Here is a 16,081-nt window from a genome sequence, read left to right on the forward strand (position 1 = left end):
GTAATAAACGAAATGACAGAGATGAAAACCATGACACGAGAAATACATGACAAATGCACAAGCTTCAGTAACTTACTCGATCAACTGGAAGAAAGAGTATCAGCGACTGAGGATCAAATGAATGAAATGAAGCGAGAAGAGAAACCAAAAGAAAAAAGAAGAAAAAGAAATGAACAAAGCCTGCAAGAAGTATGGGATTATGTAAAAAGACCAAATATATGTCTGATTGGGGTGCCTGAAAGTGAGGGGTAAAATGGAACCAAGTTGGAAAACACTCTTCAGGATATCATCCAGGAGAACTTCCCCAACCTAGTAGGGCAGGCCAACATTCAAATTCAGGAAATACAGAGAACGCCACAAAGATACTCCTCGAGAAGAGCAACTCCAAGACACATAATTGCCAGATTCACCAAAGTTGAAATGAAGGAAAAAATCTTAAGGGCAGCCAGAGAGAAAGGTCGGGTTACCCACAAAGGGAAGCCCATCAGACTAACAGCAGATCTCTCGGCAGAAACTCTACAAGCCAGAAGAGAGTGGGGGCCAATATTCAACGTTCTTAAAGAAAAGAATTTTAAACCCAGAATTTCATATCCAGCCAAACTAAGTTTCATAAGTGAAGGAGAAATAAAATCCTTTACAGATAAGCAAATGCTTAGAGATTTTGTCACCACCAGGCCTGCCTTACAAGAGACCCTGAAGGAAGCCCTAAACATGGAAAGGAACAACCGGTACCAGCCATTGCAAAAACATGCCAAAATGTTAAGACCATCGAGGCTAGGAAGAAACTGCATCAACTAACGAGCAAAATAACCAGTTAATATCATAATGGCTGGAACAATGTCACACATAACAATATTAACCTTAAATGTAAATGGACTAAATGCCCCAATTAAAAGACACAGACTGGCAAACTGGATAAAGAGTCAAGACCCATCAGTCTGCTGTATTCAGGAGACCCATCTCACATGCAGAGACATACATAGGCTCAAAACAAAGGGATGGAGGAAGATCTACCAAGCAAATGGAGAACAAAAAAAAAAGCAGGGGTTGCAATCCTAGTCTCTGATAAAACAGACTTTAAACCATCAAAGATCAAAAGACACAAAGAAGGCCATGACATAATGGTAAAGGGATCAATTCAACAGGAAGAGCTAACTATCCTAAACATATATGCACCCAATACAGGAGCACCCAGATTCATAAAGCAAGTCCTTAGAGACTTACAAAGAGACTTAGACTCCCATACAATAATAATGGGAGACTTCAACACTCCACTGTCAACATTAGACAGATCAACGAGACAGAAAGTTAACAAGGATATCCAGGAATTGAACTCATCTCTGCTCCAAGCGGACCTAATAGACATCTATAGAACTCTCCACCCCAAATCAACAGAATATACATTCTTCTCAGCACCACATCGCACTTATTCCAAAATTGACCACATAATTGGAAGTAAAGCACTCCTCAGCAAATGTAAAAGCACAGAAATTATAACAAACTGTCTCTCAGACCACAGTGCAATCAAACTAGAACTCAGGACTAAGAAACTCAATCAAAACCGCTCAACTACATGGAAACTGAACAACCTGCTCCTGAATGACTACTGGGTACATAACGAAATCAAGGCAGAAATAAAAATGTTATTTGAAACCAATGAGAACAAAGATACAACATACCAGAATCTCTGGGACACATTTAAAGCAGTGTGTAGAGGGAAATTTATAGCACTAAATGCCCACAAGAGAAAGCAGGAAAGATCTAAAATTGACACTCTAACATCACAATTAAAAGAACTAGAGAGGCAAGAGCAAACACATTCAAAAGCTAGTAGAAGGCAAGAAATAACTAAGATCAGAGCAGAACTGAAGGAGATAGAGACACAAAAAAAACCCTCCAAAAAGTCAATGAATCCAGGAGTTGGTTTTTTGAAAAGATCAACAAAATTGACAGACCGCTAGCAAGACTAATAAAGAAGAAAACAGAGAGGAATCAAATAGATGCAATAAAAAATGATAAAGGGGATATCACCACCGACCCCACAGAAATACAAACTACCATCAGAGAATACTATAAACACCGCTACACAAATCAACTAGAAAATCTAGAAGAAATGGATAATTTCCTGGACACTTACACTCTCCCAAGACTAAACCAGGAAGAAGTTGAATCCCTGAATAGACCAATAGCAGGCTCTGAAATTGAGGCAACAATTAATAGCCTACCCACCAAAAAAAGTCCAGGACCAGATGGATTCACAGCTGAATTCTACCAGAGGTACAAGGAGGAGCTGGTACCATTCCTTCTGAAACTATTCCAATCAATTGAAAAAGAGGGAATCCTCCCTAACTCATTTTATGAGGCCAATATCATCCTGATACCAAAGCCTGGCAGAGACACAACAAAAAAAGAGAATTTTAGACCAATATCCCTGATGAACATCGATGCAAAAATCCTCAATAAAATACTGGCAAACCAGATTCAGCAGCACATCAAAAAGCTTATCCACCATGATCAAGTGGGCTTCATCCCTGGGATGCAAGGCTGGTTCAACATTCGCAAATCAATAAACGTAATCCAGCATTTAAAGAGAACTAAAGACAAGAACCACAGATTATCTCAATAGATGCAGAAAAGGCTTTTGACAAAATTCAACAGCCCTTCATGCTAAAAACGCTCAATAAATTCGGTATTGATGGAACGTACTTCAAAATAATAAGAGCTATTTATGACAAACCCACAGCTAATATCATACTGAATGGGCAAAAACTGGAAAAATTCCCTTTGAAAACTGGCACAAGACAGGGATGCCCTCTCTCACCACTCTTATTCAACATAGTGTTGGAAGTTCTGGCTAGGGCAATCAGGCAAGAGAAAGAAATCAAGGGTATTCAGTTAGGAAAAGAAGAAGTCAAATTGTCCCTCTTTGCAGATGACATGATTGTATATTTAGAAAACCCCATCGTCTCAGCCCAAAATCTCCTTAAGCTGATAAGCAACTTCAGCAAAGTCTCAGGATACAAAATTAATGTGCAAAAATCACAAGCATTCTTATACACCAGTAACAGACAAACAGAGAGCCAAATCAGGAACGAACTTCCATTCACAATTGCTTCAAAGAGAATAAAATACCTAGGAATCCAACTTACAAGGGATGTCAAGGACCTCTTCAAGGAGAACTACAAACCACTGCTCAGTGAAATCAAAGAGGACACAAACAAACAGAAGAACATACCATGCTCATGGATAGGAAGAATCAATATCGTGAAAATGGCCATACTCCCCAAGGTTATTTATAGATTCAATGCCATCCCCATCAAGCTACCAATGAGTTTCTTCACAGAATTGGAAAAAACTGCTTTAAAGTTCATATGGAACCAAAAAAGAGCCCGCATTGCCAAGACAATCCTAAGTCAAAAGGACAAAGCTGGAGGCGTCACGCTACCTGACTTCAAACTATACTACAAGGCTACAGTCACCAAAACAGCATGGTACTGGTACCAAAACAGAGATATAGATCAATGGAACAGAACAGAGTCCTCAGAAATAATACCACACATCTACAGCCATCTGATCTTTGACAAACCTGAGAGAAACAAGAAATGGGGAAAGGATTCCCTATTTAATAAATGGTGCTGGGAAAATTGGCTAGCCATAAGTAGAAAGCTGAAACTGGATCCTTTCCTTACCCCTTATACGAAGATTAATTCAAGATGGATTAGAGACTTAAATGTTAGACCTAATACCATAAAAACCCTAGAAGAAAATCTAGGTAGTACCATTCAGGACATAGGCATGGGCAAGGACTTCATGTCTAAAACACCAAAAGCAACGGCAGCAAAAGCAAACATTGACAAATGGGATCTCATTAAACTAAAGAGCTTTTGCACAGCAAAAGAAACTACCATCAGAGTGAACAGGCAACCTACAGAATGGGAGAAAATTTTTGCAACCTACTCATCTGACAAAGGGCTAATATCCAGAATCTACAAAGAACTCAAACAAATATACGAGAAAAAAACAAACAACCCCATCAAAAAGTGGGGAAAGGATATGAACAGACATTTCTCAAAAGAAGATATTCATACAGCCAACAGACACATGAAAAAATGCTCATCATCACTCGCCATCAGAGAAATGCAAATCAAAACCACAATGAGATACCATCTCACACCAGTTAGAATGGCAATCATTAAGAAGTCAGGAAACAACAGGTGTTGGAGAGGATGTGGAGAAATAGGAACACTTTTACACTGTTGGTGGGATTGTAAACTAGTTCAACCATTATGGAAAACAGTATGGCAATTCCTCAAGGATCTAGAACTAGATGTACCTTATGACCCAGCCATCCCACTACTGGGTATATACCCAAAGGATTATAAATTATTCTACTACAAAGACACATGTACACGTATGTTTATTGCGGCACTATTCACAATAGCAAAGACTTGGAATCAACCCAAATGTCCATCTGTGACAGACTGGATTAAGAAAATGTGGCACATATACACCATGGAATACTATGCAGCCATAAAAAAGGATGAGTTTGCGTCCTTTGTAGGGACATGGATGCAGCTGGAAACCATCATTCTTAGCAAACTATCACAAGAACAGAAAACCAAACACCGCATGTTCTCACTCATAGGTGGGAACTGAACAATGAGATCACTTGGACTCGGGAAGGGGAACATCACGCACTGGGGCCTATCATGGGGAGGGGGGAGGGGGGAGGAGGGAGGGCTTGCATTGGGGAGTTATACAAGATATAAATGATGAATTGATGGGTGCTGACGAGTTGATGGGTGCAGCACACCAACATGGCATAAGTATACATATGTAACAAACCTGCACGTTATGCACATGTACCCTAGAACTTAAAGTATAATAAAAAAAAAAAAAATCTACTAAACAAATAAAAAGAAAAAAAAAAAAAAGAAAGAAAAAAAAAAAAAAAAAGATCGATAAATATGCCCAATAAGTACAATTGTTCTCTGTGTCCGCCCTTGTTGAAGGAATACTCATGGCAATGGTGATCACCACTATCATAGCTACCAGCAAATTACTCATTGTGACTGCTTTTCCCGCTTTCCTCAGGTTTTCTTCCTCCATCTGCAACAGTTTCTTGATCTGCCCACCAGCAGGTGACTGTGTTCGATGGGTGTTGCTCATGACAGTTGGGGTCCTCCTCAGCACCAGTCTCAACATGGCTGCAACCGGAGAGTCCTCAGGATCCTCCTGGAATCTCTTTCTCAGCATCTGGCTCATGATAAGGTTTCAGGTGTCTCGATGGTATCCAAATCAGCTGTTGATTTGGTCCTGGAGAAACACAAGTATAACCTCTACCCCAAATTATTATTTAACCTATTTCCCAACTTTCTGTTATCAGATCTCTCCACCAAACCAGTTGTTCTGCTTCTGTCTTTGCAGCTGGTTTCTGTGGATGCTTTTCAGCTGCTGTTGACATCTGGCCTTTAGGCAGGCTCAAAAAATTTAAAGTTAATATTGCTAGATTCAATTGTATATGGGGTGTCCTGTAATCCCTATTTCCCCGCTTTTTGCTTTTACAATTGCTGTTTCAGGGAGAGATTCATTCTTTCTACTATGGCCTGTCCTTGAGAATTATATGGGATGCCAGTAACGTGTTTAATATTCCATGTAGAGAAAAATGTAGCTAGAGCTTGGCTAATATAGCTTGGGGCATTATCTGTTTTAATAGAAGCTGGAATGCCCATCACCGCAAAACACTGAATCACATTAGTAAGCATATTAAAAGCAGTCAATACTTCAATTACAGCTACAAACTCTACTTTTTGAGCTGAAGTATAGGGCGTCTGGAACACTTTACTTTTTGAGTCAGAATAAGAAGCTTTACCATTACTAGACCCATCTGTAAAAACATTCTCAGGACCTTCAGTTGGTTTAAATTTAGTTATTTTAGGGAGAATTCAATTAGTTAATTTCAAAAATTGAAACAGTTTCATTTTAGAAAAATGATTATCAAGAATTGTTCAGTAACTAAGTCCTCTAAAGCCTCTAGTTTCTCTTTACTCAGCAGCCATTGTTCTATCCAAATTGGCTTATCTGTTAACCATTTTAAAGGTATAGGTTCTGGAGGCTTAACAATGGCCACCATCAAAAATGATATCCTAAACCTTGGCAGGAACTTTGTCTTTCTGCTTGAAGCAGTTCCTTCAAACCTTGCAAATTTTTTCCTAGTCCCATACCAGGGACATACTCCATTTCATGCATCATATGTTGACTTTGAGGGCTATAGAATTACTCTGGAATTAGAACTTGTGCTCCCCATTGCTGTAATAAAGCTCTTCCTCATAAATTTATAGGTACAGAAGTTATCATTAGTTCAATAGTCCCAGGTTGTCCTTCAGGCCCTTCACAATGCAAAATATAACTACTGTGATATACTGCAGGGGCTTTACCAACTCCAACTGTGTTAAATTGAGTTGGCCACGCAGACAGCCAGTGCTGTAGAGAAATGATTGAAGTGTCCACTCCTGTATCTACCAAACCTTTAAATTTCTTTCCCTGAATAGTTCTTTCACAGGTAGTATGTTTATCAGTAATTTGATTCACCCAATAAGCTGTTTTGCCTTGTTTATTTGTGCTTCCAAATCCTCCTGTTCATTTAATTTCACTTTTCCCCATTTCCACATATGGCACAATCAGGAGCTGTGCTATGCGCTCTCCTGGCTGCTTTCTGGGGAACAGAAGTAGATACAACAATTTGAATTTCCCCATTGTAATCTGAATCAATGACTCCTGTTTGCACTTGTACCCCTTTTAAATTTAAACTAGACCTAAATTTAAATTAAATTTAAACTGGGATGATAGTAATCCTATCATCCCAGCTGGCAAGGGTCCACAGACTCCTGTTGGAACTTTTTGCAGGAGTTCCCTAGGCAAAAGTCTCACAGCTTTTGTGCAGCATAAATCTACTGTGGCACTACCAGCTGTGGTGGCAGACAGACATTGTACAGGGGTGAGGGAATGGCCTGAACCTGAAATGCCCCGGTTTGGAACAGGGCCTGGGACAGGCTCTCATGGCATTTCCTGAAATTGGGTTCCCATCGTTGTCAAATTTAGAGTGACACTGATTAGCCCAATGTTTTCCTTTTTTAAATTTTGGACACATTTCAGGCTCAGCAGTTTTCTTTTTTCCCTATCTGGTGGCCTGCCTCGCTGACTTTTTCTACATTCTTTTTTAGTATATTTTTCTCCTTTAGTATGTTTAGTATGCTTTGTCTTTTAAAACAAGCTCCAGGAAATGGAGTATTTCCTTTATCCACTCTCAGTCCTGCCATTGCCTGGGCTAGCAGAGTAGCCTTATGCACATTACCTCCGATATCATCACAGGCCTTGATATAGTCAACTAAATGTGCTTTTCCGAATTTAAAAGGAAAAGGCTCAAACGTAGCTATATTTCCCTGTTGATCTGAGGGGTGTATTCTAACAGGGAACTGCCAAACCTCTAAATCACCCTCTCTTCTAACTTGCTGAATTCCTGCCTGAATAAAACTCAGAGCAGTTTCTCGAGGTGCTGCTGGATCAGTCACTGGGGCAATTACTTTTCACCCAGGGTCCTCCAGAAAAGAAAAATCTGGGGGGTCAGGCCACTCTTTTTTCTTCAAAATAAGGAGGGGGGTGCAGAAGGGTAAGGATGAACTTCTTCCTCCTTTGCAACTTTAGCTTTAGCTGGTAAACAAATCTGCTCTGCCACCTCTTCTGTTACTTCATTATACTCTCCTTTTTCCTTATCCTTAGTGTGAAAAGGTTCCAAGGTGGAATGAACCAGAGCCCACACTTGTCCATTGTTACTCTGATGCTTCCAAGTTCCCCTTATTCATCACAGGGATTGCTTTAAGAGTACTCCGGTGTCCTCCAGCTTAGTTCCACGTTCTCCAACTGTCGCTCCATCGACCCTTCAACCTGGATTCGAGCCTCCATGTTGGGTGCTGCTTGCTGAGACCAGCTCGGTCATGGAGACCCTAACCCAGTGGCGCTGGAGGAATTAAAGACACACACAGAAATATCATGTGTGGAGTGGGAAATCAGGGGTCTCACAGCCTTCAGAGCTGAGAGCCTCAAACAGAGATTTACCCACATATTTATTGACAGCAAGCCAATGATAAACATTGTTTCTATAGATTATAGATTAACTAAAAGTATTCCTTACAGGAAACAAAGAGATGGGCCAAAACGATGGGTCTGGCTAGTTATCTGCAGCAGGAACATGTCCTTAAGGCACAGATCACTCACGCTATTGTTTGTGGTTTAAGAACGCCTTTCAGTGGTGTTCCGCCCTGGGTGGGCCAGGTGTTCCTTGCCCTCCATTCGGGTAAACCCACAATCTTCCAGTGTGGGCATCATGGCCATCATCAACATGTCACAGTGCTGCAGAGATTTTGTTTATGGCCAGTTGTGGGGCCAGTTTATGGCCAGAGTTGGGGGCCTGTTCCCAACAATAAAAGCCATGTGGTACTGGCAAAAGTATAGAAATATAGGTCACTGAAATAGAATTGAGAGTCTAGAAATAAGTCCATCTATCTAAAGTCAATTGATTTTTTTACAATGGTGCAAAGAACATTCAAGGAGGAAAGAACCTCCTATCACCTAGGAAGTTAGTGTTTCAACATATGGATCTTTGGGGGACCCAAACATTCAATTCATAACAGAGTGACTCTTTTCTTCCTCCTCCCAATTGAGGATAATTTCTCCTTAACCTTCCCTGTACCTGGACCGAGAGAGCAGAAGTGTGACTATTTATAGTCACATTAGTTCATACCGCCATGGTTCACAATCCTGACTTTGCACCTGGAGAGAATCATAAAAATATCACTGTCTTGGCCCACCTCTGTGATTCTGCATTAATTGGTCTGTGGTATGACCTGGACATCAGTATACTTTTAGAGCTATCACATGTTTCTGATATGCTGTGGGGTTGTTCTGTGCCACTGACACAGAAGATTGAAGCTCAGGGCTAGCCAGAATAAATGTAAAGGTTACTAATTAGAAAAATTCCTCCTCTTCCTGTGTATAAGTGGTAGATGAGAGTTACAGAAATTTTCTTGCCAGTTTTTTTACTTCTGCACTTTGAGGTAAGATTGGTTCTCTTTGATGGACACTTGAGGGTGAAGAATTAAATGGTTCCTACCACCAGTTATCTAGCAGCCATGAAAATTCTTATAACAATGACACTGTAACACCATGAAAATTATTTTGACATTATTTTAAACATTTTTGCAAAATTGTATGCAAATTGTTATTATTAAAATACGCATATGAATAAAATCCTATGTTCTAGTGGTAGGATAATTTTTTAATCAAATAAAACACACTAGGATCCTGCTACTTACTCAACTTGTGGTCCACTGAGCAGCAACATTGGCATTACATGAAAATCTATTATTCGAAATAAAACTTCCATGTAAAGTTTGAAAAGCACTGTACTAGGAAATTGTCAAAAGAAGCAGAAGCAGAAGAAACAGAAGAGGTAGAGGAAGAAAAGGAAAGGCAGAGAATAACAGAGAAGAGAATAGAGGGGGCTGGGACAGGATTCCAGGAAAATGTATAACTTGATGAGAAATTAAAATTTCTCATCGAGTAGCTGCACCACTAGAAGGATGGCGGAGCAAGAGCAAAGAAAAATCCCTTTGGTTCCAGAAAATCTGCTGAAAAAGAGGAAGACTTATCAAGCCCTCAAAGCCACCCAGGCAAAGCAGGCACTTTTGGCAAAGAAGGAGCAGAGGAAAGGAAAAGGGCTCAGGTTTAAGCGACTAGAATCATTCCTACATGATTCCTGGTGGCAGAAACGTGACAAGGTGCGTCTCAGACGACTAGAAGTGAAACCTCATGCCTTGGAATTGCCAGACAAACATTCCTTGGCCTTTGTTGTATGCATCGAAAGGATTGATGGCGTGAGTTTACTGGTGCAGAGAACCATTGCAAGACTTTGCCTAAAGAAAACTTTTAGTGGTGTCTTTGTAAAAGTCACCCCCCAGAACCTAAAAATGCTGTGTATAGTGGAACCTTATGTGACCTGGGGATTTCCAAATCTGAAGTCTGTCCGAGAACTCATTTTGAAACATGGACAAGCCAAGGTCAAGAATAAGACCATCCCTCTGACAGACAACACAGTGATTGAGGAGCACCTGGGGAAGTTTGGTGTCATTTGCTTGGAAGACCTCATTCATGAAATTGCCTTCCCAGGGAAGCATTTCCAGGAGATCTCATGGTTCTTGCGCCCTTTCCACCTCTCAGTGGACTGACATGCTACCAAAAATAGAGTGGGCTTCCTCAAGGAGATGGGCACACCTGGCTATCGGGGTGAATGCATCAATCAGCTTATACGCCAGCTGAACTAGACCCAGGTGTCAAACTGCGGTAAATTTTATCAATGAAGTGGAAGCATGTGTTTGATTGTTTTGGGAATTTTTATCAAGTATCTTCAGAGAAGATTATTTCCTGCTTTATCTTCAAAAACTGGAAAGGAAGGATCAAAGAAAAGACAGTAGCTGGCCAGGCGTGATGGCTCACGCCTGTAATCCCAACACTTTGGGAGGCTGTGGCAGGCGGATCACCTGAGGTTGAGGGTTCGAGACCAGCCTGACCAACATGGAGAAATGCTGTCTCTAGTAAAAATACAAAAATTAGCCGGGCATAGTGGCATATGCCTGTAATCTCAGCTACGCGGGAGGCTGAGGCAGGAGACTTGCCAGGCGGAGGTTGCAGTGAGCCGAGATCACACCCTTGCACTCTAGCCTGGGCAACAAGCGAAACTCCGTCTCAAAGAAAAGAAAAGACAATAGCTTATGTTCATGGCAAGCATCTCTCATCACACTCCAGTTCCAAAGAAAAATTCCAGTGTTTTCTACTTTGAGTACTGCATCGTCTGAAATCAACACATTCCGTGGAGGAAGGAGTCCTGCTTTGTTGCATCTATCTTAGGGTTTAATGTTGGTAAATGAGTCACTCTAGCATTTGTACAAGGCTCCCTAAGACTTCTGCAGCAGTTGACCAAGCCCAAGGACATAATTGAATCTGGAGAGTCCTAGGGCCTTGTTTTGAAAAAGACTTGAAATACACATAGGAAGAAAGGCATACAAATAAATGTTCACTTGTCTGCTGTGAAAAAAAATAAATAAATAAATAAATAATAAAATAAAATTTCTCATCATTTGTACTCCAGTGCTGTACAAACTGTGAGCATTTCCAGCAAAAAAAGAACAAAGAACATAGTTGTCAATGGGTGCTTATGAATATTTGCACCTGTTTTGTGACCAGCTACTTTGGGAAATAATTAATAAATATATGATATAGCCTTTTCTCTCTTCAACAGTATAATCCAATTTCAAAAATGATCCTGATGAACTTGAAAAATGGACCATAATCATAAACAACTTTTCCTTTTTTTATTATTATACTTTAAGTTCTTGGGTACATGTGCACAATGTGCAGATTTGTTACATATGTATACATGTGCCATGTTGGTGTGCTGCACCCATTAACTCATCATTTACATTAGGTATATCTCCTAATACTATCCCTCTCCCACCCCCTCCCCACAATAGGACCCAGTGTGTAAGGCTCCCCTTCCTGTGTCCAAGTGATCTCATTGTTCAATTCCCACCTATGAGTGAGAACATGCGGTGTTTGGTTTTCTGTTCTTAACAGTTTACAAAGCAAAATCGCATGCACAATGTTAGAAGCATAATTAACTTGTGAGGAAAGTAATGCAGGTATTATCATCTCTGGGAAAACAAAGGCTCACAGATGCAAGACCTCAATTAAGATGACACAGTGAGGAAGTGATGGGATTGAGTTGAACAAAACTGGATGAAGCCTGATGACTTCAAATCCAATGCACATGGGTGGCATATGTGCTGATTTATGCAGTGCACTCTGTAAGATTAACACCATCAACAATGGAAGAGATTGATAGCAAGGAGGCCCACTGTAATTTGCACAGGATGTGATAAAGATCTAGATGAGGTAAAAGTTATGAGAACTGAGTATAGTTCAATCTGGAGAGGAAATATGGAATACAAGCCACAGGATAGTTGGAGACAGATGACCAAGGTTTGACTCCAAGTAACTTATTCTCTCTGTGCCTCGTGGGGGCAATTACAGCAATTATTTCATCAGGTTGCTGAGAGACATAGTGACATAGTGAGTTAATATGTGGAGAGATCCTAAAACAGTGTCTGACACATAGTCAGTGCTATATAAAAGCTATTACTGCTGTTCAGATGCAAGAGGTTTTAGGAGGATTAATTGATAAGCTTCAAAACACATCACATTAAGCCAATGGTCTTGATTGTAGCTACATATTAGAATCATTTGGGGAACACTTAAAAATACTGATGCTTAAGCTTTACCTCATAGCAAGTGGATCCAAATCTCTAGAGTGGGGGCCCAGGAAACTGAATTTTTTAAAACTCCCAGGTGATTCTAATGTACAGTGAAAGTTGAAAAGTACTGATATAGACAGAGGAAGAATTAGGCTTGACTTATTGTAACCTTAGATATCAGTGGTGATAATGGCGATAAATGAAGAGCTGTGGAAATGAATCTACTGTGAGGATTTCGTTTCCTAGATTTTCATTGTAAGGTGGTATTAATTTGAAAAGAGAAGTGACGTATTTAGAGTGAATGAGTTCTGTAACAGGATGAGACAGCATAGCCAAGGTGCCTAAGACTTGAAGTAGAGGGAAGAGATGTCACACAGGGTAAAGAAAAGATGGAGAGACATTAGAGGACACCAATGGTATGATGTCAAGGGAACCAAGCATATGGGTGAGGTGATGGTTCCCAACAAACTATGTCAAAACTCACCGGCAGACAATGTAGATTAAGCATTGAGATGAGACCACTGCATGTTGCCAATGGTTTGAGAAAAGTAGCATGTATTGAGGGAACAGAAGATGCTGGTGAGAAGACAGTGTGGAAGTAGTCAGGGGAATATAGAAATTGTATCTGAAATGGGGAGATCCCAGGGACTGAAGTAGTACCTTGGGATGGGGGTGGAGGGACTTATAGAGGAATAGAGACAGAGGTCAGCAAAGTCAGTAAGGAGAAGCAGCAGAGAAGACCACATCTTGGCTGGACCAATAATGCTGAAGATGTCCCAAGAAGAGTGTTCTGTGATTGTCAAGGTGCCTTCTAGAGTTCTTATAACTCTAGAAGCCGTAGATGTCCTGGAAATCCTCAACACAGAAAACGCTGCTTACAATTACATTACAATCTATTTGAGTGAAGCTGCATCTCAGGTGGGATGGAGGGCAAAAGTCAATGCATAAAAGTGAAAATTGAGTACCCTCAGAATTACCATTTTAATCTTTTAAGAAGCACCAAAATAGAGACCAATTTTCCAGCTGCCAAAAAGCTAAGAAAAGTCCCAATGTTTTAATCAGTGTTAAGATAGTTCATTCTTCCTTCTTTTATGCAACAAAGTAGTTAGCTTGCATTTTTCTATCTATATTTTATTTTTAATGCACATTAAAAATTAATTAAAATATATAATAGAACTCATATGCATCAGAGTTAGATGCTCACACTATAAGAAACCCATGGAAATTAGGGCTAACTTATGGAATAGTAGAATTGTGATTATCATTTCATACTCACTCTGGGACATATTTTTGCTCACTGAATGGAATAGGTAGTGAACTTGACAGCCCTGTTTGTCTAAACTGTTGTCTTCCCTTACTTTCTGATATACACAAACACACTCCCACAAGAATGCACACCAACCTAAATGTGACGATGATTAACTCTACTGCCCTTCCTTTAGTTCATAGTTTCACAATCCTATCCTCATATTCCCTCAGAACTCTAAAATTAAAACAACCCAGACTTGGTAATTCATTTTCATCCATTTTGATAAAATAAAAGGCCTGATGGAGGGTGTCCAGAGGTATGCTGATAAGGAAGCCCTGATGTTATGTGTCTATGAATGTATAATGTTTATGGCTCTATCAAAGCACAACATTGACAAGAAGCAAATCTGGAGTTCCTTAAGTTATCTAGGCACTCCCTCCCTCTGCTCTTCCTTCCTCTGATCTCCCCAAAACCAACTTTGCTCATAATATGCCCATGACTTTTCTCACCTATTCAATATGGCCCACAGCAGGCTAATCAGGGGTCCACCTTCCCCCATTCAAGCAGCCTGTGGAGTGCACCCTTGACATCCTTATTGCAGAGGCTATACACAAAAGGGTTGGCCAAAGGTGTAATAGCAGTATACATTACTGAAGCCGCCATGTCCTGATGCTGAGAGTTCTGGGAGGGAGGCTGGAAGTAGACCCAAATGATGGTGCCATAGAGGAAACCAACCATGGTGAGGTGGGATCCACAGGTGGAGACTGCTTGGTGGCAACCAGCAGCTGAAGGCAAACGTAGAATAGTGGCCCCAATTCGGACATAAGAGAGTACAATGAGGGCACAGGGGCCCAGCATAAGGAAGCCACCCTCAAAGAATATGGCCAGCTCATTAGAATGTGTGTCAGAACAAGAGGCTCGCAGAAGTGGCTGGTGGTCACAAAAGAAGTGAGGAAGGTTAACATTGCTCCCAGCATCCCCAGTCCAGCAAAGAGGCAGGACGTGTGCAGCATACTGCAACATGGTGTGCAGTATGGACACTACCCAGCTCAAGGCTAGTAAGCAGGCACACCGTTGGTGATTCATTACCAAAGCATAGTGCAGGGGGTCACAAATGGCCACATAGCGATCCAGAGCCATGACAGCAATGACAAGCATATCTGTAACCCCAAATGCATAGAATAAAAGAACTGAGCCAAGCAGCGGGCAGCAGGAATGGTTGGGGAATCAGAGACCAGATGGGCCAGCAACTGGGGCAATGTGACTGTAGATAGCCCCATGTCTATCACAGAGAGGCCACGAAGCAGATAATACATGGGTGAGTGGAGTCTGGAGTCCCAGGAGATGAGCAGCACTAGTGTCACATTCCCTAATATGGTGGCCAGGTAAACAGCCAGGAACAGGAAGAAGAGGAGAGTGTGGGAGATATTAGCTCTTGAGAACCCGAGGAGCAAGAAAAGCGGAGAGTGTGAAGCATTAGAGGCACAGCTCATGATGAGTGACAGTCAGCCTGCCTGAAAGACAATTTAAGTCAAAAAGAAACTCATGGGTCTGATGTTAGGGATCATAACATTTCTATTTAATTCTATTATGTTACTCAATATCATTAAAGACCTAGATTCAACCTTGACCATCTATGCTCCCTCTCTAAGGTACAGGATTTCGCTTCCTTAATGTATTTATTTTCTCCTTTATTTCTTCCTTTTCACCCACCGTAGTGACTTGTTCCATCTACTTCACAAGCCCTACTAAAGTCCCACCCACAGTGAAAAACTCTTCATTCATACTTGTCTGTTCATCCAACTATTTCTTATCTTTTTCCAGTGGCCGACTGCATGAAAGAATTATCTATATTCACTGTCTCCGATTCCTTACCTTCCATTCATACCTCAGCCAACTGCAATCCTCATGATTTCTTCTCGCTGAACCTGTATGGAAAATAACATACCATTAAAACACATACCACATAAAGAAACAATTCTTTTGACATAGCTGATATTTTTATGTTTCCTCTAAGATCTGGAACAAGACAAAGATGTCTACTTTTACCACTCCTATTCAACATAGTACTAGAAGTTCTAGCCAGAGCAATCAGGCCAATGAAAGAAATAAAAGCCACCCAAATTGGAAAAGAGGAAGCCAAATTATCCATGTTTGCCGACAACATGATCTTATATTTAGAAAAACCTAAAGACCCTGTCAAAGAACTCTTACATGAGATACTGCTTTAGAATGTTATGAAATCACTTGTTCTTTCTCTTTGTTCCCTGTGTTAGTTAATGACATTATCATTATCATCTGCCTGATGCACAAACAAAAAACTGAAGGAATTACTCCATCATCTCCCACATCCAATCACTCATTAACTTCTATGTTTTCCCTTATATCCATTCTTTGCTGTTAGTCCACTATGACTATTTAAGTTTTAGCATCTCTAACCAATACTAATTTCTATAACCTCATTACT

The 16,081-nt window shown here is 40.6% G+C and overlaps 1 protein-coding gene and 1 pseudogene across 1 annotated transcript; one reads left to right on the top strand and one right to left on the bottom strand.

Annotated features, from left to right (window-relative positions):
- The first annotated feature begins 9,638 nt into the window (after positions 1 to 9,638).
- Positions 9,639 to 10,283, top strand: LOC104676928 (annotated as a pseudogene).
- Positions 10,284 to 13,970: 3,687 nt separating this feature from the next.
- LOC104676929 (olfactory receptor 1B1) lies at positions 13,971 to 15,107 on the bottom strand. The gene is given in 2 exon segments (XM_010381800.2): positions 13,971 to 14,798; positions 14,801 to 15,107. Coding segments are annotated over 2 exon segments (954 nt in total). The 3' UTR covers positions 13,971 to 14,151.
- Between the last annotated feature and the right edge of the window lie 974 nt (positions 15,108 to 16,081).

The sequence above is a fragment of the Rhinopithecus roxellana genome, chromosome 16, assembly GCF_007565055.1.
Source record: "Rhinopithecus roxellana isolate Shanxi Qingling chromosome 16, ASM756505v1, whole genome shotgun sequence".
NCBI classification, from domain to species: Eukaryota; Metazoa; Chordata; class Mammalia; order Primates; family Cercopithecidae; genus Rhinopithecus; species Rhinopithecus roxellana.